Genomic DNA, 27,519 nt, shown 5'->3' with positions numbered 1-27,519 from the left:
GACAAAATCGTACAAACCTTGTTTTTACTTTCTAAAAGCATATATTGCAGTATGTACATTTTAAAAATCACAGGACAAATGTTTTATAAAATAAACTGAGATGAAAAAAATGAACTGTACAGGAACAATCCTTAGGCACCGTCTGAAGAAATGCATTACAATGACCAGTCCATCCCATAGTGACCCACGGTCAGTGAACGCACCACGTGACACTCAAACACGTGCTTTCTTTCACCCAAATAAGTGCAGTGCAGAATAATGTTAATATAATTCCGTGAAATATAAGTGTGTAAAAAGAAAGTTAAACAGATATAGAAATGTGCGTCAGGTTCATTATTCTACACGTATTTCCATTTCAAACAGCCGTTACCAAAGCTCTGCCGTGGCTCCGAGGCAGCGCGTCTGGAGCAGAGAGCCTACGGTAAGGCTGTGTTCACAGTCAAACTGGTTTAAAATTATACGGCCCACAATTCCCTTCCTTTTTTCATCAAACAATACAACGGGTGTGATCAACTGAAAATAGAAAAGTAAGAATTTACAAATTGTTACTTTTCTCAAAAAATACACCAAAAATAACACTCACTGGCATTTTAGTGTTTTAAAATGTTGTTTAAACGTCATGATCTAAAAAAACAAACATATGGTATTTCTTTTAAAGATGAACTGAAATGATTGCTTTGAGAAACAATCAGAATTGTACCTAAAAACAAATGACGATGTGTAACTAAATGATTGTAGTGACGTTGGTGTTCTCAGGTTGGAGTGCACTTTGAAACGGATTTAAAACAACAGAAATGCGAAAGTGGAAGTCTGTGTGAGCCAGCGTTGGACCCACTTCGTCACCAGTTATCCTTTTCTTGATGCGTTAACGGGCTTCCCTACTGTCTGCTCAGTTCATGGAGTGAGTCCTCTCATTGGTCGGCAGCGGGGGCGGGTCCTAGCTGTGCTGCTGGTTCTGGCTCTGGACCAGGCTCAGCTTGCCCCTTAGGGTCTGGCAGTAGGCAGACAGGCTGCTGTTGTCCTCCAGCAGCTTGCCGTGCTCCTGGATGAGGCGGGAGGAGCTCTGCTGCTCCCTCTGCTCCTGCTCCAGCTCCGACATCAGGCTCTCTCTGCACACAAGGAACACCGTTACCGACAGGACGTCTGACCGCCACCTTTCAATCACTCTAGAACGTACAGACTGCAGCATGAAATATGAAGCGTACAATGTTATGTACTCTGTCTTGGAGAAGGTGCTAAGTCTCAAAGGACGACACCAACCGTTTTGGAATCATGCTTACTTTGTTCGTCTTGCTTTCTGCATCTCAGTGCCATGAGAAGTCAGGGCTACTTAGCTTAGCATAGCTTAACACAATCTGACAGGGAGTTAGATACCGTTACCCCTGATTCCAGTCTTTATGCTTAGCTCGGCTAACAACACCCTGACTCAAGGATTGTCGTCAGATAGGGTTATATATTTAGGAAGGTTCCGAACAAAGGGAAATGACCCGGAGGTTCTTAAGTGTCAGCCGTGATAAGAGCGGTTTCAAATCTCTAGATGATAGGAGAGGAATGCTTCCTTTGTAATCTCCCTTAGCTGAGGAAACACCGGACCATCCTCTGTGATAGGAAAGAGGACAATGCCGTCCCACAATGCCTTGCACTTGCAACAGTTAACGTGGCCGTTCATGGAAACAATTGAACGTTATGACCGTAACAATGCTTCTGACACATTGTTGGACCGCAGCAGACTTCTCAAAGGACTATGACATATTTGGAACTATACGTTTCTTTGGTTCAGTTTGCCTTCTTCATAACAGTGACATGAGAAGTCAGGGCTACTTAGCATAGCTTCATGACTAGAAGGGAAAGGAATCTGGCTAGCTAGTCAAGATCACTTTCAAACCAATGCACAGAGAGAAAAAGTGCTTGACAGGGAGTTACTTACATGTCTCCCATGCTTCCAGTCTTTATGCAAAGCTAGGCTAACACTTAAAAAGTACTTTGGTTTAGGAAGGTTCTTAACAAAGGGGAAATGACCCTGAAATACCTCAGTGTCAGCCATGATGATAGGAAAGGAATGCTTCCATTATAATCTCCTTTAGCTGAGGAAACACTGGCCCATCCTTTGTGAAAGGAAAGGAGATGATGTCGTCCCACAATACCTTGCAACATTGAACATACAGTAGCACAACATTTGGCTGTTCACTGAAACAACCGATATTGATACAGTGATGGTGCTTTGACCAATTCTTTTTTTACAACATACGCCTAAAAAGAACAGAAATGTTTGGAAGTACATTTCTTTGCTTCATTTGGCCTTCTTCGTCTCAGTGACATAAGAAGTCAAGGCTGCTTAGCTTAGCATGAAATAAAGACCGGGAGTAGCAGGAAGCAGCCAGCCTGGCTAGCCTCACAGATCACTGCTTCCAGTCTTTATGCTAAGCTAGGCTAACAGCGTCCTGACTCCAGCTCTGTACATGGATTTATTTTCATTTTCTCATCTCCCTCTAATAAACAAAAAAAGTGTTCTCACTGGTGCAGTCACATGACCCAACAGCTGACTCATTGATTGGACAGCAAGGATAGAGAGTGTTTGTTTCAACTCTTTAATAGGACTGCACCATTTGGTCAAACAAAAAGCTATTCTTTTTGACTGATATTACCATGACAAAATAGGTATAGGTATAATATAGCCCATTATTTATATATGGCTATATAAATAAACATTGATTGATTGATTGATTGATTGATTGATTGATTGATTGATTGATTGATTGATTGAAAATAGAAAGGAATGATCATTTTAGCCGTGTTTTTCTCATTTCTATTGAAACATATATTGATCAATGATCAAAGTGTGATCCTTGTTAGTGTGTCTTTGTTTATGGAACATGGTGTGTCGGCCTGATATCTCTGCAGCTCCACACACATTCATTTAAACCCTTTATGAAATACTGTGCTTCCTTCAATTTGAATATTGAACTAATCAAGTAAACTAGTTCCATTGTGATCCCACAACCCAAGCACATACACGATATCAACCAAACACACTGTACGTTGGAAACACAGACGGTTGGATTCGATCACATTTGAAAAAGATATACCATATACGAAATCAAGTAATAGCAGGTGTGGACTTACTTCTTTAGGAGGAGCTGAGTGATTTCTGACTGGACTTTCAAATACTCCTGAGCCATGCTGATGTGCTGCTCAAACACTGCCATGGACTCTTTGGAGTTAGGACAGGGAGCCAGGGGCTGAAACACAAGGACAGGTCGCTGGTAAACACACTGATGCACAGCAGGGACACGACACCAACGTTAACACGGGCTACGTGTGAGGAATACTATGAGAAGCTAAGACAGTGGAGGCACAACATCCTGAACCCTCCAATGCTACACCTTGAAAACTGCTTCAACATCACATTTAGAGCGCTTCTCACAACGCTCACAGACGGGTCACAAGCACCAATAGAAGGTGACAGCTAAATGAGAGAGAGGAACAAGTGGTGGAGTTCAGACGGAGCATCAGAATGGGGAAGAAAGGTGATTTAAGTGGCTTGGAACGTGGCATGGTTGTTGGTGCCAGACGAGTTGATCGACTGGGATTTCCCCACACAACCATCTCTAGGGTTTACAGAGAATGGGCCTACAAAGGGAAACATCCAGTGAGCGGCCGTTCTCTGGGAGACGTGTTGATGCCAGAGGTCAGAGGTCAGAGGAGAAAGGCCAGACTGGTTCAAGAGATGATAGAAAGGCAACAGTAACTCAAATATCCACTAGTTACAACAAAGGTACGCAGAAGACCCTCTCTGAACACAACCCATGGAAGCAGAGGGGCTGCAGCAGCAGAAGACCACACTGAGCCCCCCCTTCAGCCACGAACAGGAAACTGAGGCTACAATTCACACAATAGAAGATTGGAAAATGTTTCCTGGTCTGATGGGTCTCCATTTCTGCTGCGACATTTGAACAGTGGGGTCAGGATGTGTGGTAAACAACATGAGAGCATGGATCTGTCCCGCCTGGTATCACCGGTGTGGGCTGGGCGTGGGGGTGTAATGGCGTGGGGGGGTAATGGTGTGGGGGGGTAATGGCGTGGGGGATTATAGCGGCCAAAATCATACAAATATAAGAAAGAAATATAACGCAAAGTAAAGTGCCGTCGTGGCACCCGTCAGCGAATCTTACGCATGGGTAAAAATCAAGGTCCGAGCAAAAGTCGTTTCAGTGCAATTTATCATCAACACATCAAGCATTTTCTCTTCCTTCTTACCCGATGGTAAAAACCATAAGCCTACCGGTGCGCCGCTCACTACCACCTGTATCCCATAGTTACAATGAGCAGGCCTCCCCTCCCCCGGCGCCCAGAGGCTGCCTTTACAAAAACAGAGGCATCGTACAACTTATTTGATCAACTTAAATAATAATTAAAAGGAAGATTTACTATAAACTAAACGATAAAATAAATGGATAACTATTAAATAATATAAGCTCCTAGATATGGCTTCATCATACCGGCCCCTAATTGTGATGCAATAGCAAATCAATTACAACAAAACATTCTATGGAGCCAGGTAACACCTTTAAATATTTTAAACTACGCAAAATATCTAATTACATTTTTGTTTATCATATAAAATCTACTAATATGCATATATACATTCAACAAGTCATTTCAATTAGCCCCCACTTAGATCCCCCCCAAAGTTCATGCTGCATCAGTGTCTCTTGTGGTTTCACCACTCACTGTCCCTGAGGCAGGAGACAATAGTCAAAAGGGTATCAGTGGAGTTTGAGATAGAGGTTTGTGTATGGACAGATGTAAGAAAGACAGTATGTGTGTGTGCAGGGGATACGGGGTAGGGCACTGGCTAGCTCTTGGCTCAGTTGGCTTCCAGGAGTAGACAGAGCTTGCTAATGGGCCTTTGCAGGATGTTAGTCTTGGTCTGAACTAACACACTTCTGACCTTTGGGTCCGGGCAGGGTTTTAACCACACGGCCGAGGGGCCATGAGTTCCTTGGTGCTGTTTCATCGACGATGACCACAATATCGTTGGGTTGAAGATTCCTTCTCGTGTTCACCCACTTTTGCCTTTGCTGCATGAGTGGCAGATATTCTTTAGCCCACCTCTGCCAGAAGAGGTCTGCAAGGTATTGAACTTGTCTCCATGTCTTTCTGGTGTCGAGGTCATCTTTGCAGAAGAGTCCAGGTGGTAAGAGTGGTTTGGTTTTCAGCTGCAGCAGGTGCTTTGGCGCGAGGGGTTCTAAATCATTAGGATCAGCAGACTCAGTTGTGATTGGTCTGTCATTGAGCATAGATTCAACTTCACAAAAGGCAGTTTGTAGCATTTCATTATCCATGACCTGATGTTGAAGAACTGCCTGATCAGTCTTTCCCACACTCCTCCCAAGTGTGCTCCTGATGGGGGATTGAACAGCCACCTGACTTGCTCAGAGAGCAGGGAATCCTGGATCCTTTTGTGATCAAGCTGGTTTAGAGCAGTCTCCAGTTCCTTCTGAGCGCCTACAAAGTTGGTCCCACGATCTGTTCTGATTGTTAGAATTGGTGCTCTTCGACATGAAAACCGCCTTATGGCGTTGATGCAGGAGTTAGTATCCAAGGTACTCGCCACCTCCAGATGAATAGCTCGACTCACAAGGCAGGTGAATATTACCCCCCACCGCTTCACCTGGCCTCGACCTCTTTTAACCACGATGGGTCCGAAATAGTCAATTCCCACATGAGAGAAAGGTGGAAGGTCTGGAGCCACACGATCTTCAGGTAGGTCAGCCATTTTTTGTTCTCCAACTCTAGCTTGCATGCGTCTACAAAAAACACAAGCCTTTATTATTTTCCTTGCAGAAGAGTTAGCAGAGGGTAACCAGAATTTCTGGCCTAGTCTGGAGAGCATGTGGTTCCTCCCAGAGTGTCCGACCTGCTGATGAATGTCGCGTAGAATCAGTTTGGATATGTGGGAGTTTTTTGGAAGGATTATCGGGTTTCTCAAATGTACTGGCATAGCAGATTTACTTATGCGTCCTCCAATCCGTAGGATACCTTCATTCAGAATAGGATCAACTCTGCGTAAGGGGCTGTCAGCTTTAACATCTTTTCCTTTCCTTAGCAGCATCAGCTCAGATTCAAAGTAGCGCTCTTGTTCGTAGTGAATGATGGATTTCTCTGCTTCCTCCAAATCCTCCACAGATAGTCCTGGTTGTCTTTCTGCTGTTTTGGAGCGGGTCACTGGTGCTTTAGCTCTTTTGGATCGAAGCAGTCTTTTGAGTTTCAACAACCAACCAACTGCTCTCTGTAGTTTTTTCCAAGAGGAGTAGTGTTCAATGAGGTCGGTGGTTGCACAGTTATTTATTTTCAAGCTGTTAACAGAGATGTCCTTTTTAATCTCTGGATCATTAGGGAGGATGTGTCCAAGATCCTTTGGCTCTTCGGGCCATCACTTTCCTCCTTTGAAAGGAAGTCAGGGCCATTCAACCATCTTCTGGACTCCAAGAATGGTTCAATATTCAATCCACGTGATGCAAAGTCTGCTGGATTGTCCTTGGAACTTACATGCCTCCATTGGCTTTCTTGGGACAGGTTGTGAATCAAAGCTATCCTATTCGCAACGTAGGTATGGAATCTTTTTGTTTGGTTGTGGATGTATTTTAGTGCTGATGTACTATCTGTCCAGAAGGTTGATTTCTGTAGTTTCATGTTTAGTTCCTTCTGTAACATCCTGTCAACGTTTACAGCAAGTGTAGCAGCTGCAAGCTCCAGTCTGGGAATGGTGATTTGCTTCAGAGGATTGACTCTGGATTTCCCGAGACTGAATGACACGTGAGTATCTCCTTTGTGGTTCGTGAATCTAATGTAGCTTGCAGTGCCATGCCCTGTTTCACTTGCGTCACAGAAGTGATGCAGCTCAGCAGTCCTTATGAATCCAAGATGTTCAGGCTTCATGCACCGGTTCACTTCAAATCTGCCCAGCTGATCTAGTTCTGCTATCCATCTTTGCCATGACTTTGAAAGGTGTTCTGGGATAACTTCATCCCATCCACACTTATCAATCTAGAGTCCTCTAAGGATTTGCTTGGCCTTGAGGATGAATGGTGAAAGGAAACCGAGGGGGTCGTACATCGAACTGACAATAGAAATAACTGTTCTTCTTGTAGGAACTCTGTGTTAGATGGCAGCAGTGAAGGTAAAAGTATCTCTCACGATATTCCACTGGATGCCTAGAACTCTTTCTAGAGGTGTTTTGTCTTTGTCCAGATCTAGTTGCTCAACTGGTTTAGCTCTGTGCACTTCAGGGATGGTTCCAAGCACGTCTTGGCTGTTACTCACCCATTTGGTAAGAATAAATCCTCCTTCAGCACATGCCTTCATTAGATCCTTGGTGAGGTCGATAGCTTGAGTTGTAGAAGCCACAGATTTGAGACAATCATCCACATAAAAGCTGCGCTGAATGGCTTCCAGTACTTCCATGCTGTATTTACTGGTATTGTCTCTTGACACTTGTTGTAAGGCAAAGCTGGCTATGCTTGGGGATGCTACTGCACCAAAGAGATGCACATTCATCCGATAGACCTCCAGTCATTTGCTGATGTCTCCTTGAGGCCACCACAAAAACCTGAGATAGTCACGGTGGTCTTCCTGTACTTGTACTTGGTAGTACATTGCTTCAATGTCAGCCATCAATGCAATTTTCTCCTGACGGAAATGAAGCAAGACGCCTAGAAGGGGATTAGTCAAGTCCGGACCTTGGAGGAGTTCAGCATTAAGGGACTTTCCTTTAAATGAAGATGAACAGTCAAATACAACCCTGAGTTTCTTCTTTCTTTTATGGTAAACCCCATGATGCGGTATGTACCAGAGCCTGCCGTCTGATCTCTGAAGTTGATCTTGTGGAACCTTTTCGACATAGCCCTTGTCCAGTACCTTTTCCATGAAGGCTTTATATTCTTCAGCGTAAACTGAATCCCTCTTGAATCTCCCAGCAAAGTTGGCTGTGCGATGTATTGCCATGTTGTAATTGTTAGGCAGGGCCAAGTCCTTATCACGGAAGGGTAGAGGTAAGTTGTAATGTACGTTTTTGATGATTATTGAACTTTCAGCCAAGTCCATGAATTTCCTGTCCTCACATGACATCTCTCTTTTTTCCTCATATTCCTTTTCAGGGAAATCCTGGTTGTACTGTGAGACTAGCTGGTCCCTCAGATTATCCAGTGAAATTCTATTGACAGTTGCTGACATTGTTTCAGAAGTATCCATAGCAGTGTGAGATTTGAGGGGCCCATTGACCACCCATCCAAACATTGTCTTCACTGCATATGGTCCATTTCCCTGACTGTGGATTATTTCCCAGGGTTCCAAGGCTTTGGGAACATTCATCCCTATCAGCATTTCAATGTCTGCATCAATTTCCTTGATTTGGATCTGACTGAGATGAGGCCATTTTTCAAGATCGGAGTGTGTGAGAAGGTTTTCCTTTGAGACAGGAATCTTAGTTTGTGTATACACTTTGGGCAAGTTGAGAAATTGTCCTCCATCTATGTTTCCTATTTCCAGACCAGTGATTTCATAGCTTTTTGTATTCCGTATTTGTCCCATTGTGCGGAGTAGAATTTCAGTCTTTCGTCCTTTAGTATTCAGTTGGATCATTAGGTTTTCAGTACAGAATGTGGCCGTGCTCCCAGGGTCAAGAAAGGCGTAGGTTTGAATATACTTGCTTCCTTTTGCTGCTTTAACTTGCACCGGAACAATAGCAAGGGCACAATCCTCACCTGCCCCTGTTGACTGATCAGCTGATACCTTCGCACTGTTGATGGACGCTCGCTTTGGTTCTGTTCTACTGTTTTGCAGGGTGACATGTTTTGAATTTAATTCATCAATATGCAGCAGTGTTGGATGTTTCCTTTGGCATGTTAGACAGTTTAGCTTCAATGTACAGTTTTTGCTCATGTGACCCTTCCAAAAGGGCAACCAAAACAGGGCAACCAAAACAGTAACCATTTGTCTTTAGATAATTAACCTTTTGGTCGTGAGGCTCTGATTTGAGTTTTAAGCAGTCCACTACTGCATGCCTGCCTTGACAGAAACTACATAGGGTTGCAGGGGCAGCTTTGATGTAGGTGGGTTGCTGCACCTTAAATGCCTGTAGCATGGTGTCATAATGTTCAGTTGCGGCTACATCCGTGGCAAAGCTACTGCTCCTTTTAGGTGTTCTGAGGTCAGTTGTCCTATTGGTGGTGATTATCCTTTTAGTGGGATTTGAGTCTTTAATTTCTCCAAACACTGGGTGTAATAATATGTCAGAATGCTTTGCGGTGAATTCGACCAGATGTTTGATTCTAGCGCTGATGTTTTCCTTTTGAAATTCTTCGTACGCTGTAGTGCGCCATCTTTCCCTGAGCTTATATGGTAGCTTGGATACAATTAGTCTTAACGTTGATGTGACGTCTAGCTCATCCATGTACTCCAAGTCCTGCATGGCGTTAAGGCATTCTCTTAGGTATAGTGAGTAGGCATGAAGAGATGTTCCATCATCTGGCTTGATAGCTGTCCAGTTGAGTGCCTTATCCAGGTAAGCATTTGCCATTTTCATTTCATTTCCATAATGTCTCTTTAAAAGTTGCATGGCCTCTGAATATCCTCTTTGTGCATCCATGTGAAGACAGCTACGGACCAGATCTCTGGCTTGACCTGATGTAAACTGTTCAAGTAGAGCCTGTCCTGGCAGTTACTAGTTTTCTCTTCCATTAGGTGTCTGAATGCATGCATGAAAGGTTGATACGAGAGTGGGTCACCATTAAACACAGGCCCCTCTCTCTCAGGTAGCAGGGATAGATTGTGTTGCATCATCATGAGATCAGCTATGTCCTCTCGTCTCTGTGCCAGGGTGTTGAGGTTTTCCTGAGTACAAATGTTGATTGCAGGATTTTCCAGTTGTGGGCTTGATGCACCATTTGCTTGTGATCTTTTATGGAAATCCACAATTGTTCTATGTAGTGGAGTTGTAGGTACAGCAGCTACTTCAATACATTCCAAGACAGAAGTGTTTGTATACGATTGCTCCACCTTGTCCAGTTTACCTTCTTCATCTAAATAAGCGTCCATAGCATCCCCAAGATGATCATCCTCATTTTGGCATCTGCTGCTGCAATCTGTGATTCCATCTCCACCTGTTCCATTTTTGATTTGAGTGGTTTCCTCCAGTCGCAGTGCATGCATGCATGTCCTTTAAAGCAGCAGACTTAGCCTTCAGAGCTGCCCTTTCTGCTGATGCTAACTTGGCAGCAGACGAGGCCCTTGATGTTGTCGTCCTTCTGGAGGCATTGGAGATACTCTCAAGTGGATCAACTTGTAGTTGTGCAATACGTTCTCTTCTCCATGCTTTAACTTCCTTTGCAAAGTAATTAAAGTTCATCATTCTGGGTTCATACCAGTCTGTTACATCAATGTCCTTTTCCTCTTCAGATGAGAGTTGTTGGAGAGAATTATGCACTTTATTGAATTCATCTATAGCAGTTTTTAACATATCCATGCAATCATCAACTTCATCAACATTTCCACCGTCAGTGAGCAGGGCTTTTGTTTTCTTGTGCACACTCCAAGTTTCCTCTGCGTGAGGCCGTGAGGGATTTTAAAAGAGCTCTGCCTCCATGGCAGTTTTAGGTTCAGTCATTTTTACTTGAGTTGCTTTTGATTGTATTCAATCCCTTTGATCAGATTGCGTCTGCGTTAATCCATAACGCTGCTCTCCGCAGCGTGCGTGAGACTGGCTTGCACAGACGTCCTTATTTCTTTGATGAAGCGTTTAATCATTCCATCCATAACATGTGACACGTTTGGCTCATATTTTCATTTGCGTATGCATCCATTGATTAAATCACAACAAGCATGACACATCATTCATGTGTTCCTCTTGTTTACTCACGAGTCCCACGCGCACTGCCTCGCGTACAAACATGTCCAAAACGAGGCCGACGTCTGTCCTCCTCTTGTCTTTCCACGCGACTCACGGAAGTTTCAATAAGGAAATCCGTGTATCCCTCCTTGCAGCGGGCCATCCACAGAAAAAGGGTTTCCAAAAAATAGTATCCATTCATGAGGCGGGTTTTTTACTGTATAGCGGCCAAAATCATAAAAATATAAGACAGACATATAACGCAAAGTAAAGTGCCGCTGTGGCACCCGTCAGCGAATCTTACGCACGGGTAAAAATCAAGGTCCGAGCAAAAGTCGTTTCAGTGCAATTTATCATCAACACATCAAGCATTTTCTCTTCCTTCTTACCCGATGGTAAAAACCATAAGCCTACCGGTGCGCCGCTCACTACCACCTGTATCCCATAGTTACAATGAGCAGGCCTCCCCTCCCCCGGCGCCCAGAGGCTGCCTTTACAAAAACAGAGGCATAGTATAACTTATTTGATCAACTTAAATAATAATTAAAAGGAAGATTTACTATAAACTAAACAGAACAATAAAATAAATGGATAACTATTAAATAATATAAGCTCCTATATATGGCTTCATCAGGGATATCCTCTTAATACTGATACTTCCAGCAGGATAACACCATGTCACAAAGCTCAAATCATCTCCAACTGGTTTCTTGAACACAACAATGAGTTCACTCAAATGGCCCCCCCCACAGATCTGCATCCTATAGGGCACCTTTGGGATGTGGTGGAACCAGAGATTTGCATCACGGGAAGCAGCCGACAAAGCTGCAGATACTGCGTGATGCTATGATGTCAATATAATAATAATAATAATAATAATAAATGTTATTTATATAGCGCTTTTTGTGGTGCTCAAAGCGCTTTAAAAGCAAGTAAAGAAGAACAATTACAATAAAAGTAAAAAGTGCTAAGCTAGGTGGAATAGGGGATTAGGAGTTGAAGGCAAGAGTGAAAAGGTGAGTTTGGAGGGATTGTTTGAATGACGTGAGAGTGTTGGCCTTTCGGATGTGACTGGGAAGGGAGTTCGAGAGGGGGGGGGGGGGGGGCTGCAGCGAAGGCCCCGTCACCCCAGGTCCGGAGCTTTGTCCTGATGGGCTGCAGTAGGTTAGCTTCAGCAGACCTGAGGCCACGGTTGGGGGTGTGTCGTTGGATGAGGTCACAGAGGTAGTGTTTGATGGGGAGCCAGTGGAGGTGGAGGATAGGCGTGGTGAGCGTCAGGTGGAGCTGAGCATACGGGCAGTGGCGTTTTGGACATATTCAAGTGTTTTGAGAGTGTATACAGATGAACCATAGAGGACTCTGTTGCAGTAATCCAGTGGGGATGTTATGAAGGCATGGATCAGAGTTTCAGCAGCGGCCGATGAGAGGGGAGGTCTGATGCGGGCGATGTTCTTTAAGTGGAAGAAGGCGGTTTGTGTGACCTGGTTAACATGAGGGAGGAAAGTGAGGGTGGGGTCGAATATGGACCAAAACCTCTGAGGAGTGTTCCTAACACCGTGTGCCTATGCCATGAAGAATTAAGGCAGTTCTGAAGGCAAAAGGGAGCAAGGTGTACCTAACAAAGTGGCCGGTGAGTGTATATTTATAAGTTATCCATAGGGATGCTCCGATCGAGACCGGCCGATACTCACTCTCCACCGAACGATCGGTGTCTCTAAACATACCGATCGCATTACGTAAAATACATGACACTTTTCTCTGTGTGCGGCAAAACAAGCTCGCCAACATGGCTTCACCGGTCTGGCATTATTTTAAGGTGTCCGAAAAAGGCAGTAAAATAGCGGTATGCAACGTGTGTGAAGCAGAAATCCTGCAGCTCCGCCCGCCGGACCGGTAAGCGCAGCGAAACACACACACAGGGAGAACCAGACCGCAGTTCATTTCCTCATATTCCAAACGAGAAATTACGGTAGCAAATCACCCGGTTCTTTACGACCAGAACTTTTAACGGGATCCAAACCGGAGGAACCAGCATGGAGGGAGGTGGCAGAGACAGTGGGGGAAACTGGTAGGTTTCGCCTGTTTGGGGAGTTTATATATTTATATATTGCTCGCATACAATCCCGGGGTTTTTTGCTTTGTATGTCGGGGGCGGGAGATTCATGTGATTGGTTGTTGGTCGCGTTGCTCGCAAAAAATCCCCAAGCTGTCAGACACGCCCAGCTCCAAGCTTTTCAAGGTTTTTGAAAAGCTGCTGTGTGGACGTACCGTAAGAGTTAGACCTAACACACTTTATCTACCTCTGGAACAAGCTAAACTAGTTATAAATATATGTATTCTTCATTGTCGAGTCACTCATTACTGGATCAGTGAGCTGCATGAGATACTGACGGGCTGTCAGGAGAGGGAGAGAGGGGGGGAGAGGGGGGAGAGAGAGAGGGAGAGAGGAAAAGAGAGGCTTCCGCTCATCTCTCCCGTGTTACTCTCCAAAGTGAATGTAAACTTGAATAATGAACATCATTTGAATGTAATAATTAAGTTGATTGTTGTGTGTGGAAGCTCCAGTGAATGAGCATTAACTGAGTTTTAAACATCACTTTAAATGGAAGATTTAAAGTGATGTTTAAATCTTCCATTTAGGCCCCGCCCACTCGATCGGTATCGGCCGATACTGATTCCGGCGATCGGAGCATCCCTAGTTATCCAAATCAATAAATCCTCCGGCAGCATGCACACAAAGTACTCTAAGGGTGGTAATGTTGAGAGGAAGAGGAAAGTGGAGCAAACAGGAAGTGAAATGCCTTCAGGTTCCGCCTGACCACAATGCAACATGTTCACCAGTTCTCTATTAAACAATGAACATCCATATAACACTAACTGCTTTTGCTACTTGGTGACTAGAGGAAGATTTTGTTAAGTGTATTTTCCACTTACCTGTAACTGATGATCCAGCTTCAGGTAGGCCAGGGGGATTGAGCCGTCTAACCCATTGGTAGCTGAACACACACACACACACACACACACACACACACACTTAGTCATTGTCAATGTGAAGGAGCTCTTGAAGCAGAATGCATGGACACACGTACTGCACTGTGAGGCCCCTTAGTGGTGCATTGTGGGTAGTACAATGCGACTCAAAGATTAGGGAAAGTGATGTCAGTTTTCCCAAAAATATTCCAGGTCTTTAATATGTGTTATCAATCAGGCTTGGATTATAACACATTGGTGTAGTACAGACAACGTGTGCTGGCCCATTGACAAAGAAACACAATAGACCTTTCAGGTGTGTTCATAATCCAGTCCAAGAGCTATATATATATATATATTCACACACACACACACACACACACACACACACACACACACACACACACACACACACACACACACACACACACACACACACACACACACACACACACACACACACACACACACACACACACACACACACACACACACACACACACACACACACACACACACACACACACACACACACACACACACACACACACACACACACACACACACACACACACACACACACACACACACACACACACACACACACACACACACACACACACACACACACACACACACACACACACACACACACACACACACACGGTGTCCTACCTGTGGGACTAAAGGTCATCCTCAGCTCTGTTTGGCTGCTGTTCGTCCCAGGACTGGTGGACTGGGGCGGGCTTTGAGAGCGCCCCAGCTGACTGTCCACACTGGAGACCCTGGACAGGCTGGAACGCAGAGTGGCCGTCTGCAAGGGAGGAGAAGGTTCAGATCAGAAGGACAGAGTGTGATGTTGTGATGTCACTGTGTGCACTCTCGTTGCTCTCATTACCTTGGAGGGTTTGAACTGCAGAGGGAATTTGGCCTCGAAGCTTTTCAGGGTCTCGTCTCGGCCCACCGAGTTTCTGTGCTCTGCGTTCTCGTCACTGCGGTTACTGTTCATGGTGTAGTCAGCATACGAGCCTGCACACAGCAAAGGAGGATCAGGAGACACGTCACACTACAATGACTGAGGGGGGAGTGTGTGTGTGTGTGTGTGTGTGTGTGTGTGTGTGTGTGTGTGTGTGTGTGTGTGTGTGTGTGTGTGTGTGTGTGTGTGTGTGTGTGTGTGTGTGTGTGTTTCCAAGTTGTGATTATCTCAGGGGGGAGTGCATGAAGTTATTTGGATCAGCTGTTCTGTAGAGATCTCCCCAGAGGCACAGTGCCGCTGTGAGCTGGGGTTGTTTCACCAAACTCCACTCAAACAAACACGGAAAATAACGGCTCCAGTTCTTTTGACCAAGTGTACCGATAAAATGACATCTGCCATCTCTTTCTGAACCTGTCCCAGCATGTCCCGTCACTGGGCACACACACCATCCTCCAAAGAGGACCTGTAACAGCATTACTTCAACCCTACCCAGCAGCACCCTCCTGGCACCGCTGACCCTCGTGCTTCTCACGGACTGGGAAGCAGTCCGGCAAGAGCGACAACCTTTCCACTAACAGCACTTCAGCATGTCTCCATCCCAACTCAGCATCATTTTGATTTCAAATCCCCATGCGGTCTCCTGAGCCAAGTACCCCATGGTGTCAAGCATACATCTTTCTTATCCTAGGAGTACATGTATTCAGGATGAATGAGTTTATAATGCACTTTGCAAGCCCTTAAAGTGATGTCATCATCTACCCATTCACACACATCCATATGAAGACAGAGGCAAGGTGCATCTGCTCAGGACACTCACATGCACACTCTGTGGGGGTGAGGCATCATGTCCAAGCACACATTGACTGAGACCACTCTACTCCGTGGCCGGCCTATATCTGAGGAGTACATCTACAATGCTACCCAGTAAACCCAAACCAGCAGAACAGAAGGTGGTCCAGTGGGTCTTTCCCCCGCAGAATAGTAGCTCAGTGAAATGTCCGCCCCGAGCCCCTAGCCTTCACATGAACAGCAGAGTTGCATAGCCTTGGTCTACGCGGACTCAGACAGGAGGAGTTACCTGTGCTGGTGGCGGAGGAGGAGCCGCTCCGGCTGGCTGAGGACTGGTGCAGCAGCTTGAGAGGTTCATCAGAGCCAGGGAAGTACTGCGGAACACAACACGTTCACAAGGATCTGTGAAGAGACATTCTTGGTACAAACAAACTATTAACCCGCTGAATGAACGGTTCCAACACAGTTAGAACACGGTTATACTTTTCCTCTTCCAGAGCGACTGAGAATATCAGTTCCAACCTGTGTCTGAGCTGTGGGTTCTATCGGGGCGTGAACAAGGAGGATTCATTTTAAAACAAGCTGGACCTAATTCACAATGGAAACTGTTCTCTCAAGACTAGCCTGGTTCTGCTTAGGTTAGTTAACAGGTTTGCTAACTGCTAATGCTAATAACATTACGACCCTTTAAATGCCGGCTGTTAAGTCAGTTTCACAAAGCAGCAGAGGTGGGAGTAAGTCCTACATGTGCAAGTCTCAAGTCTTGACCTACAGGTCTCAAGCAAGTCCCAAGTCACTGTGGTGAGAGTCAAGCAAGTCATTGCTCAGGTCAAGAACGTCACAAGTCAAGTCATAGGAAATGCTGATGAATAGCCCAGTGTCCAGTTCAAATATTGTGGTTATGAAAATGTTAGTTTTATTTTCAACATAAACAGCAATGGAGAGTGGGGCGCTGAAATGATAACCCCATACGTTCTAAAGGGCTCTAAAGTGAAAACACACGTGGTACATCAACGTGTTGAGCCTCCTGCCCGGCTGGGTCCCAGCACTCCTCCATGGTCTGTCTAAGGGCTCCATATGCCACTGTCTCGTTGTGTTCCTAACTGTGTCTGTGTCAAAGAAATATTGCATCAAATACAACGGAATAGTGCATGTACCAGGGCGCATGATGAAAACAAATGCCGTTGTCGGACAGACAGACAGACAGACCGAACACACACACACACACACACACACACACACACACACACACACACACACACACACACACACACACACACACACACACACACACACACACACACACACACACACACACACACACACACACACACACACACACACACACACACACACACACACACACACACACACACACACACACACACACACACACACACACACACACACGCACACACACACGCCTTAGTGAGCGGACATCTCCTTCATAAAACGAGTAATAGGGGGATTAATCGGGCAGTTGGATATGTGTAGAAGTGTGTGTGTGTGTGTGTGTGTGTGTGTGTGTGTGTAGAGGTGCGTGTGTAGAGGTGCGTGTGTGTGTGTGTGTGTGTGTGTGTGTGTGTGTGTGTGTGTGTGTGTGTGTGTGTGTGTGTGTGTGTGTGTGTGTGTGTGTGTGTGTGTGTGTGTGTGTGTAGAGGTGCGTGTGTGTGGTCAACACGTAGCAGCCTGCGGTCGCTCTGTAGCTGTCCTAATGAAGGTAAACACAGTGAAGGCGTTGCGTAAAGGGCGCAGCTCTTTGCGCGCTGGTGAGCAAGTCATGTGACTCGAGGACCCACCTCTGCAAAGCAGATCACATAATCCCAATCGAAAGAGAACTCTATTCTAAAATAATTTCCTTGTTATAAAATGAATTTATAGCAAGGTTTAAAGTACTTTCCACATATACATCGATGATTACAGTATGCATGCTAATGTACAGAATTACAGTTCCATTTGACACCTTGCTGATGTTTCATGTCCTGCAGCGTACTTGCTTATCTCTTTGACTATTTGTACGTCTTGGCATTATTAGAGGAGCCTGTAATTTAAGATGTTAATTGGCAAAAATGACGCTATCGTGGGCATGAGAAATAAAGCCTTTGAATCCTTTGAATCTTATTTAATTAAAGGTTATGCTCTACATCTGCTATGTATATGTTCAGGTCAAATGATACAACACAGTCCAGTATGGGACTTGAACGCACCAAAGCAAGTGTTCATCTCTACTTGTGTCCATATCTTAGTCCATGGCTCTCTCTTGATTCGCTCATGTTTGGTCATATTTCATTCCATTGCTATGTTTAACTCTTTACCGTCATAGTTCTGTCTTCACAGCTTGTGTTTCTCTAAACTGATGTGATCGCTGCTTCATTTAACAGATCTCATTAGCTCCGCTTCATGACACGTAGAATTCACGCTAAGAATAAGGATTTGGTTCACCCTGTACACATCACATACCTTCATGAGGTTGCTCATGGTGTTCTTCACCTCCTCCATGGACGGTCTCTGGCTGGGTTCTTTGTCCCAGCAGCGCGTCATCAGGGTCTCTATGGGCTCCGGAAGGTCTTTGATCAGGGGGGGCCGCGTACCTGCGTCACAGGAAGCAGACACTCAGGAAGCTGGATGTTAAACTCCCTGCTGAGGAACACTGGCTCCATCAGCAGGTCCTGCTCCAGGTCCTGCTCCAGGACCTGCTCCAGGTCCTGCTCCGGGTCCAGGTCCAGGTCCAGGTCCTGCTCCAGGTCCAGGTCCTGCTCCAGGTCCTGCTCCAGGTCCTGCTCCAGGTCCTGCTCCAGGTCCTGGCTCTTGTCATCTCACGTCTCGACTACTGCACCTCCCTCCTGGCTGGTCTACATGCAGCAGCCTGACTGCTCTTCACCCTCCCCATGTTCTCCCACACTACACTGGCTGCTGCCCTGATGCACTCCAAGACACAGGTCTCCCAAGCTGTGAACAGACCAGGCTCTTCCTGCATCCTGGACACAGTTAACCCACAGAGTCCAGCATGTGCACTTCGCTCCACATCGATCAATCGCATGTGATACTCCCTCCCTTGGAGCTTCACCGTACCCCTCAACATAAACATGCCCGTTCGCTATCCTGGCTCTAAAACGGTAGAATGAGCTCCCCCTTCACATCAGAACAGAAGAAAGTATACATACTTTCCAGCTGCTGTTGAAATTCTGCAATAAACTGGTCAAAGAGCTGTCCTGCTGACACATGGTATCATTTCTTTCAACTCCCACTGAAGTCTGCTTTAAAGGCCTTTCTTGATACATGCTTGATCATGAGCCACAGTGTGCCATGGTCACATGCTGACAAAAAAACAAACGCACCCTTTCCACAAAAAGAGGACGAAAGCTTTTGAAAGCGATGCACTGCTGGGTTCATGCACGTATGGCCAGTGGCTTTGGGGGAAAGCAGCGTCTGCTGAATGGAGTGTAACGTGACAGTGCTCACCTCTGTGGACGGCCCACATGATGCAGAAGGCCGAGCCGCCGATCTCGTCGAAGGGCTTCTTGCGTGTGATGACCTCCCACAGGATGATGCCCCAGCTGAACACGTCACACTTCTCACTGTAGTTACTGCCTGAGGACACACAGCGCAGGGAGTTCATTCAGGACTTCAGACCGATGGGAAGTACAGGTCAACATGAAGCTGCTAATGCCTATGAACTGAATCTAATCATACAAGCTGAATTAGGACTACATCTGCGTATTACAGGTCAACCGAAGAATCACTTTATTCCATCACTATTGGTTTGTGTCAATTGCTTTGTTAACGATGTTATAGGGGACGCACACATGCTTAAGAGGCACTTGTCTCCATAGTCTCTAATGTACAGTCTATGCGAGGAAGGTTCACTAAAAAGCCTCTCACAATTCACTGCAACAAGAATTGACCTTTAAGGTGCTCTACACGATTAGGAGATTAAAGCCATCACAATTGGAAAAAGTTCTAATCTGAATTTCCTTTAAAGATACAGGGGTTTGAGCACATTGGGGAGTGGCAGTGTTTTGTATCTCACCTTCGAACACCTCCGGGGCCATCCAGGCTGCGCTGCCTTTATTATTGGTCATGTATGTCTGAATATCACAAGCTGTTCCAAAGTCACAGATCTTCAGCACGGTACCACGAGCCACCAGCAGCAGACTGAAACAGCACAGAGGACGGGGTTAAAGACCAGAGGAAAACACTTTTTAATAAGCTCATGTGGGATCGATGTTCCAGTTTGCATAGGATATCTTTGCACGCAATTGGTCATAAATCAAAGCATTTTATTGGGACCAAACAATGACATCACAAGGTGTGGAGATATATTTCTTTTGTTGTGGATGGAGGGACAGACGTAGTTTTATAGGCTGAACCGGAGGTTTGCATCACAAGGGGTCCCTCGACAAAAATAATAGTATAGAACACACTTCAAAATATTCTAAGCGCAACTGCAAGAAACGGAAGTAAAAAGCTTAAAACAAACGTCATCACATTTGCATGACTTGGTGTCACCACCGCTAAGCTAAAGATGGCTAATGGTTGGAGAGATGACGTCTCATTTATCCACGGTTAGCAACCGCTGATTTGATGTCACCTAATGCTTCAGACATTCACCAGTGGGGGACTAACTGACATATTTTATGTTGTAGAAAAACCTCTTAATCCTAAACAGCACTTATTGCAAGCACCTAACCAAAAGTGTATTCAGAAAATGAGCACTATTTTACTCCCGTCGTCCTTTATCTCTTAAATATGTTGCGTTTTACACTGGTGGAAGCCTGGGACTTCAAATGTTCTTTTCTACCAGCTACACTGTAGCTATTGTGCATATGAAATTAACCTTTCAATGTTTGAATCTTTAATGACATACTTTGGTGGTTTGAGGTCCCGGTGGATTAAGGCCTTTGGCTTCATGGAGTGCAGGTAGGCCACCCCCTGAGCACACTGCAGACACCAGCTCATGGCGTGGGACGCTGTGTAGTGGGGCTGGGGCTCGGCACTGTGCAGCACTGGGACCACCAGGGAAAGAAAGGGAAGAAAATAATCAGATAAATACTTTACAGGAGAAGCTGTCATTTTAGAGCAAATCCATTTTATAATGGAAAAGAAGATAATTAAAACATCATTGAAAGGAACAGTGTAACAGGGAGTGAGTTTCAGAAAAGCTGAGGCAATATCAACATGCATACATTAACTAGAATATTTCACAGACATGCTAGGACTTACAGTTATATAGCGAGCCACATTCTGCGTACTCCATGACCAGACACACCTGAGAGGAAGAAACAGAAATTAGGCTCATCTGGAACTTTCTCTGAGCTAAGCTACTGTTACCACATGCAACATGCTCATAATGAAATAAGAACACTGCTGCTCCACTGACAGAACACAGCTGGTACTCTACGTGGTTTAGCTGCACACATTGGGAAAAATAACTCATTGGAATTCTTTTTGACTAAAATTGCAATAGGACTTGCAATATAAGAGGGAAAAAAACATGATTCACATTATATATAAAAATATATTACAATTATCATGGTTTTATTTTTCTACAGTACTTGTACCAAAGAATACCGTTTGTAGGCCGGGACTTCTCTTCCACACTGCAATATTTCCATTAGGATAATATAATATGGCTCATTTGAAGCTAATGCAGTAGCACTTAAATGGTTTGGCTCATTGGAAGCTAATGCACCTGCACGATTCTTACTTTATTGAGTGTGCATCCCTTTGGTTGAATGGACTCTATTGTCTCTATTCTTGTTTTGCTCGATCTCAGTGCTGCATTTGATACTATCGACCATGATATCCTATTGCAAAGACTAGAGCACTTAGTTGGCATACAGGGAACTGCTTTAGGCTGGTTTAGGTCCTATCTATCTGAACGCTCACAGTTTGTACGTGTTAACGATGAATCTTCCACGCAAACCAAAGTTAGCCATGGAGTGCCACAGGGCTCAGTGCTCGGACCTATTTTGTTCACATTATATATGCTTCCGTTAGGCAATATTATAAGGAATCATTCTGTAAACTTTCATTGTTATGCGGATGATACTCAACTATATTTATCAATCAAGCCTGATGAAATTAATCATCTAAATAAAATTCAAGACTGCCTTAAGGACTTAAAAACGTGGATGACCTTAAACTTTTTGATGTTAAACACGACCAAAACTGAAGTTATTGTACTTGGCCTGAAGAATCTATGAAACAAATTATCTAAAGATATACTAACTATGGATGGCATTAATTTGGCCTCCAGTGAGACTATAAGGAATCTTGGTGTTATATTTGATCAGGGTTTATCCTTTAACGCCCACATAAAATCAATTTCAAGGACCGCCTACTTCCATCTACTAGGGGTGTAACGGTTCACAAACATTTCGGTTCGGTACGTACCTCGGTTTTTAGGTCACGGTTCGGTTCGGTACGTTTTCGGTACAGCAGAAAAAATTATCACAAAACATAACATATTTTTTAAAAACTATTATTAAACTGTGAATAATGTATTCACTCAAATAAATACAAAATATAATAAAATAAACATTAAGGTGCAGCATTTCGATGAACTGAAATAATCTGTATTTGAACTTTACTGTACTAGTACTCACAAAACATAAAATATTAGTTTTGGGTTTTTAATTATTATTAAACTATGAATATTCACTCAAATAAATATAATAAAATAAACATTAAGGTGCAGCTTTTCGATGAACTGAAATAATCTGTATTTGTACTGTACTGTACTAGTACCTAAGCAGCCAGTTTGACATTATGACTGGCTTGTCATTTCATGTTTTTTTAAAGAAAGATGAACTTGTCCACATTGCTTGCCGAAAGGGCAGATCTGCTGGCACTAACAATGTCTCCTGCCGTGGAGAACACCCTCTCGCTAGGGACAGAGGTAGTAGCAGATACAGCCAGGTAGCGCTTTGCTAACATGGCAACATAAGGATATTTGCCGTTTGTAATAGCTTTGGCTCGGTCTGAACTCTCTGCGAGTGGTGGAGGCTTAAATGCTAGTGGGAGTTGGGTTTGCACTTCAGTCTTTTGGTACCGGTGATATTCACGTTCAGGTGATGCCTTTTCAAATGAGTGTGCAAGTTTGATGTATTGCCAGCCGCGTAATCAATTTTAGTTGAACAATGCCGACAAACAGCTTTGGTTCGGTCCACCTGTCTTTGTCCGTCATCCTTGTACGTAACTGCGAAACCAAAATGTTCCCCAACCGGAGACTTCAATGATGCTGGAGGATTTTCGAGCTCAACTTTATCTGCGTTCGCCATTTCGACAGTTCCTTAAATTACTGACTACATTTGAACGCATCCCTCTGACCAGCTCGTCCAATTAAATGACTTGCTCGCTCTATGACGCGTTGAACACAATGGGAGCAAATTACTCTGAATGCTGCAGCACCTGAGATTACTTCCAAGAAGTTGTTCACGTTCTCAATTTTTTACGTTTAAAGTTATATTTGTTCGGTACACTTCGGTACACACGTGTACCGAACCGAAGGGCCCGTACCGAATAATTTCGGTACGGGTACGTGTACCGTTACACCCCTACCATCTACGTAACATTTCAAAAATCAGGCATATCTTGCCTCAAAACGATGCAGAGAAACTAGTCCATGCATTTGTTACTTCTAGGCTGAATTATTGTAACTCTTTATTATCAGGGAGTACCAAGAAGTCAGTCAAGTTGCTTCAGCTGATTCAAAATGCTGCAGCTCGTGTACTAACCAGAGTTAGGAAAAGGGACCACATTACTCCTGTTCTGGCTGCCTTACACTGGCTCCCTATAGAACACAGGATAGAATTTTAAATTCTTCTTCTCGCCTACAAAGCCCTTAATGGGCAGGCGCCATCTTACCTTAAATAACTCATTATACCCTACTGTCCTACTAGGGCATTGCGTTCCAAGAATGCAGGGTTGTTGGTTGTTCCTAGAATCTCTAAAAGTACAATGGGAGCCAGAGCCTTTTCTTATCAAGCTCCACATTTGTGGAATCAGCTTCCAGTTTGTGTTCGGGCGGAAGACACCCTATCCGTTTTTAAGAGTGCGCTGAAGACCTTCCTTTTTGATAAAGCTTATAGTTAGGGCTGATTAGATTCAGCCCCTAGTTTTGCTGATATAGGCTTAGTTTGTCGGGGGACATCTTACTTCTTCCTTCTCTCCGTCTGTACCTGTGTACTCTCATGTTCCGATTAACCCAGCTTCCCCAAATGTCTTTCTTTTTGGTGTCTATATACGCCGGGATCCGGAGTCATGGATGATCCTGCGGTCCTGTGTCCTGGATCGCGAGCCCTGGATCGCGAGCTCTGGATCGCGAGTTGTGGCTGTGGTCCTGGATCATCGGTCCTGGATGGATATCCTTGTGGATTCATCTTCCTATTATACACACATGCATTTCCAAACATTTGGACTACCTATGTTGCAAATGTATTATCTTTTCAATTTACACACGGCATCTATTGCACATCTGTCCATCCTGGGAGAGGGATCCCTCCTCTGTTGCTCTCCCTGAGGTTTCTCCCATGTTCCCTTTAAACTGGGTTTTTCTTCGGAAGTTTTTCCTTGTACGATGTGAGGGTCTAAGGACAGAGGGTGTCGTATTGTCATACCGATATTCTGTACACACTGTGAAGTCCACTGAGACAAATGCAACATTTGTGATATTGGGCTATATAAATAAACATTGATTAATTGATTGATTGATTGATTGATTGATTGATTGATTGATTGATTGTAAGGCACTTATGACAATAGCATCCGCTAAATCCGTACTAACAGCTCTGGCACACGTTATCAGAAACCCTGACGATGAGCTCTGTAGTACATTATTCTGTCCTGTACCACACACATCATACAAGCTATTAGCGTAACTGTGTGTGTGTGTGTGTGTGTGTGTGTGTGTGTGTGTGTGTGTGTGTGTGTGTGTGTGTGTGTGTGTGTGTGTGTGTGTGTGTGTGTGTGTGTGTGTGTGTGTGTGTGTGTGTGTGTGTGTGTGTGTGTGTGTGTGTGTGTGTGTGTGTGTGTGTGTGTGTGTGTGTGTGATACTCACTGGATTGTCACAGGAGCCATACAGCTTAACAATGTTGGGGTGATTGACCCGGGACAGCTGGCGGAGCTGTGCACAAACAAAAACACACTTATTACCATCAACACACTAATACATTAATAACTGTCTGTCTATGAGATCTGTAGTGGAGCATGATGTGGGACTTGGCATTAGAGCCAATAGGTGACTGATTCAAGTCCCAGTATGGACAACAACAAGAAAACACTGAACCCCCGGGCGCCAAAACATGGCTACCAATTCACTCCTACACCTCTCAGGTGAAAAATGCATGTGTGTGCATGTGTGTATTTGTACTGTATAAGCTAATAGAGTGAAGACTCAATTGCTCATGTGGGATCTTCTGAGATCTGTCTCCAGCAAGATACGGGATATTCTCGAGTTAACAAATGTGGAGACTTATATGGAGACAGACAACCAATTACTGTTAGGGCAGCACAGCCATCTTCACTCAAAGTTGTAACAGTGTGGGGTGTCGATGTAACAGTGCGGGGTGTCGATGTAACAGTGCGGGGTGTCGATGTAACGGTGCGGGGTGTCGATGTAACGGTGCGGGGTGTCGATGTAACGGTGCGGGGTGTCGTTGTAACGGTGCGGGGTGTCGATGTAACGGTGCGGGGTGTCGATGTAACAGTGCGGGGTGTCGATGTAACGGTGCGGGGTGTCGATGTAACGGTGCGGGGTGTCGATGTAACGGTGCGGGGTGTCGATGTAACGGTGGGGGGTGTCGATGTAACGGTGCGGGGTGTCGATGTAACAGTGCGGGGTGTCGATGTAACAGTGCGGGGTGTCGATGTAACAGTGGGATCCGTACCTCCACCAGGAAAGCGTTCCTCTCATTCTCACTCTCTATGGTCTTTATTGCCACATCCTGTCCTTTCCAGATGGCCTTGAAGACCACTCCAAATGTCCCTCTGCCAACAGCCTGAAAAGAAGAAAGACATGACAATATATTACCCAGGATGCAATGCACAAGTATATTTTGGGGATACTTATACTTTACTTGAGTATTTCCATTACTGCTACTTTATAATATTGTACACCGTAGTCCACTACATTTATTTGACTCATGTAGATCACCTGAACATCAGCGGGAGAGGACTCTTTAAAGTAGAGACACTACATACTGATATACACCTGAACATCAGCGGGAGAGGACTCTTTAAAGTAGAGACACTACATACTGATATACACCTGAACATCAGCAAGAGAGGACTCTTTAAAGTAGAGACACTACATACTGATATACACCTGAACATCAGCAGGAGAGGACTCTTTAAAGTAGAGACACTACATATTGATATATACCTGAACATCAGCAGGAGAGGACTCTTTAAAGTAGAAACACTACATACTGATATACACCTGAACATCAGCAGGAGAGGACTCTTTAAAGTAGAGACACTACATACTGATATACACCTGGACATCAGCAGGAGAGGACTCTTTAAAGTAGAGACACTACATACTGATATACACCTGGACATCAGCAGGAGAGGACTCTTTAAAGTAGAGACACTACATACTGATATACACCTGAACATCAGCAGGAGAGGACTCTTTAAAGTAGAAACACTACATACTGATATACACCTGAACATCAGCAGGAGAGGACTCTTTCAAGTAGAGACACTACATACTGATATACACCTGAACATCAGCAGGAGAGGACTCTTTCAAGTAGAGACACTACATACTGATATACACCTATACATCTTATTTGACTGTGTTTATGTTTGCATCATAAACAAAGGACTAATCCTCGTATGTGTTAACCTACTAGGCAATAAACCTGTATTTTTGCAAGTATTTGCAAGTATTGATCAGATATATAATCTATATCGCTAGGAAATGAGATAAAGACAATATAGGTTAGGTTCCCTTTTAAAACCCATAAACTATACCATGTTAACTTGAACCGAACAGAACATAAGGGTCCAACATGTGAGCATGATGCAAGGGTTAACTGCTCTCACGTTTCTTCCCTTTAAGCTTTTCCTTTTCTCTGCTGCACTTAAAGAAGTATCTACACTGAGTTTATCCAGAACACATATCTCGACTGTTCTGTTGCACTGGAGGCTGAGGCCTTGCCCTGCTTGTTAAAACGATGTTACGGGGTTTAAAGGCGGATTCTGTCATGGTTATAGGTCTGCTCACAAGTGTGTTCGCCTGTCTCTGTATTTCACGTTAAAGCTCAGTCCGTTAAAGTAGCATGTCTGTCTGTTACCCAAGTGTTGAACACAAACAGTACGCGGTTTTATTGTAGCTGCTAGTACAGGGACATTTCCCCTCGGCACCGCAGAGCTAACTAACGTTAATGCCCTCTGCTGTAGCTCAGTGAGTTTACCGTTTCAACTTGGATGTCTTCATACTGGATGTCTTCAAACAGACAGCCGGCTGGAGTCTCCACCATGTCAGCGGAGCGGCAACACCCCTCAAACCAAGCCGACGGTGCTGGGGTTCCGACCGGAGCTTCTCTGCTACTTACCGACAGAAAAACGATTCGCTGCAATGTTTGTGGGCTCCTGTTGCTGTGAATTCAGGAAGTGGGCACCAGCAGCTCGCGCAGCACTGTTGCCTAATGAAACATCTGTGGCGCTGGGTAACGTCCCCGCACATAGGGGGGAAAACGGAACAATAGGGAGCATTTCTCACCCTATATACCGTGACTGGACCGATGTAAGACTATCGAACGGATGTCTCCTCAAGCCTGTGACATGTGATGCAAAATATTCATTTTATTACGAGCTATAGGTCTTCTCATCCAGCCGTCCTGCTGAGGCGGGCTCTTGAATGCAGCTTTGTTTTGTTTCTGCGAGC

General features: G+C 44.7%; 1 protein-coding gene across 1 annotated transcript; it reads right to left on the bottom strand.

Moving 5' to 3' along the window:
• Nucleotides 1-10: 10 nt before the first annotated feature.
• Nucleotides 11-27,519, bottom strand: LOC117467728 (mitogen-activated protein kinase kinase kinase 7-like). The gene is made up of 14 exons (XM_034111562.2): nucleotides 27,047-27,519; nucleotides 25,514-25,624; nucleotides 24,685-24,750; nucleotides 20,847-20,892; nucleotides 20,491-20,629; nucleotides 19,654-19,778; nucleotides 19,086-19,214; nucleotides 18,084-18,214; nucleotides 15,913-15,997; nucleotides 14,757-14,887; nucleotides 14,534-14,672; nucleotides 13,823-13,884; nucleotides 3,124-3,239; nucleotides 11-1,109 (listed from the first exon to the last, which is right to left on the bottom strand). The coding sequence occupies exons 1-14, from the start codon at nucleotides 27,110-27,112 to the stop codon at nucleotides 938-940; spliced, it is 1,518 nt and encodes a 505-aa protein (XP_033967453.1). The 5' UTR covers nucleotides 27,113-27,519; the 3' UTR covers nucleotides 11-937.

This window comes from Pseudochaenichthys georgianus, chromosome 22 (assembly GCF_902827115.2).
Source record: "Pseudochaenichthys georgianus chromosome 22, fPseGeo1.2, whole genome shotgun sequence".
Taxonomy (NCBI): Eukaryota; Metazoa; Chordata; class Actinopteri; order Perciformes; family Channichthyidae; genus Pseudochaenichthys; species Pseudochaenichthys georgianus.
Note: the sequence above shows the minus strand (reverse complement) of the source record. Positions and strands in the feature narration are given on the sequence as shown.

Excerpts from the sequence above, each read along its gene's own strand:
- LOC117467728 (XM_034111562.2), bottom strand. The coding sequence starts at position 27,112 with ATGGTGGAGACTCCAGCCGGCTGTCTGTTTGAAGACATCCAGTATGAA. Across the intron at positions 25,625-27,046 it reads AAGACATCCAAGTTGAAACG|GCTGTTGGCAGAGGGACATT; the intron begins GTAAACTCACTG and ends TCTTCTTTTCAG. Across the intron at positions 13,885-14,533 it reads GATGACCTTTAGTCCCACAG|CTACCAATGGGTTAGACGGC; the intron begins GTAGGACACCGT and ends GTGTGTGTTCAG.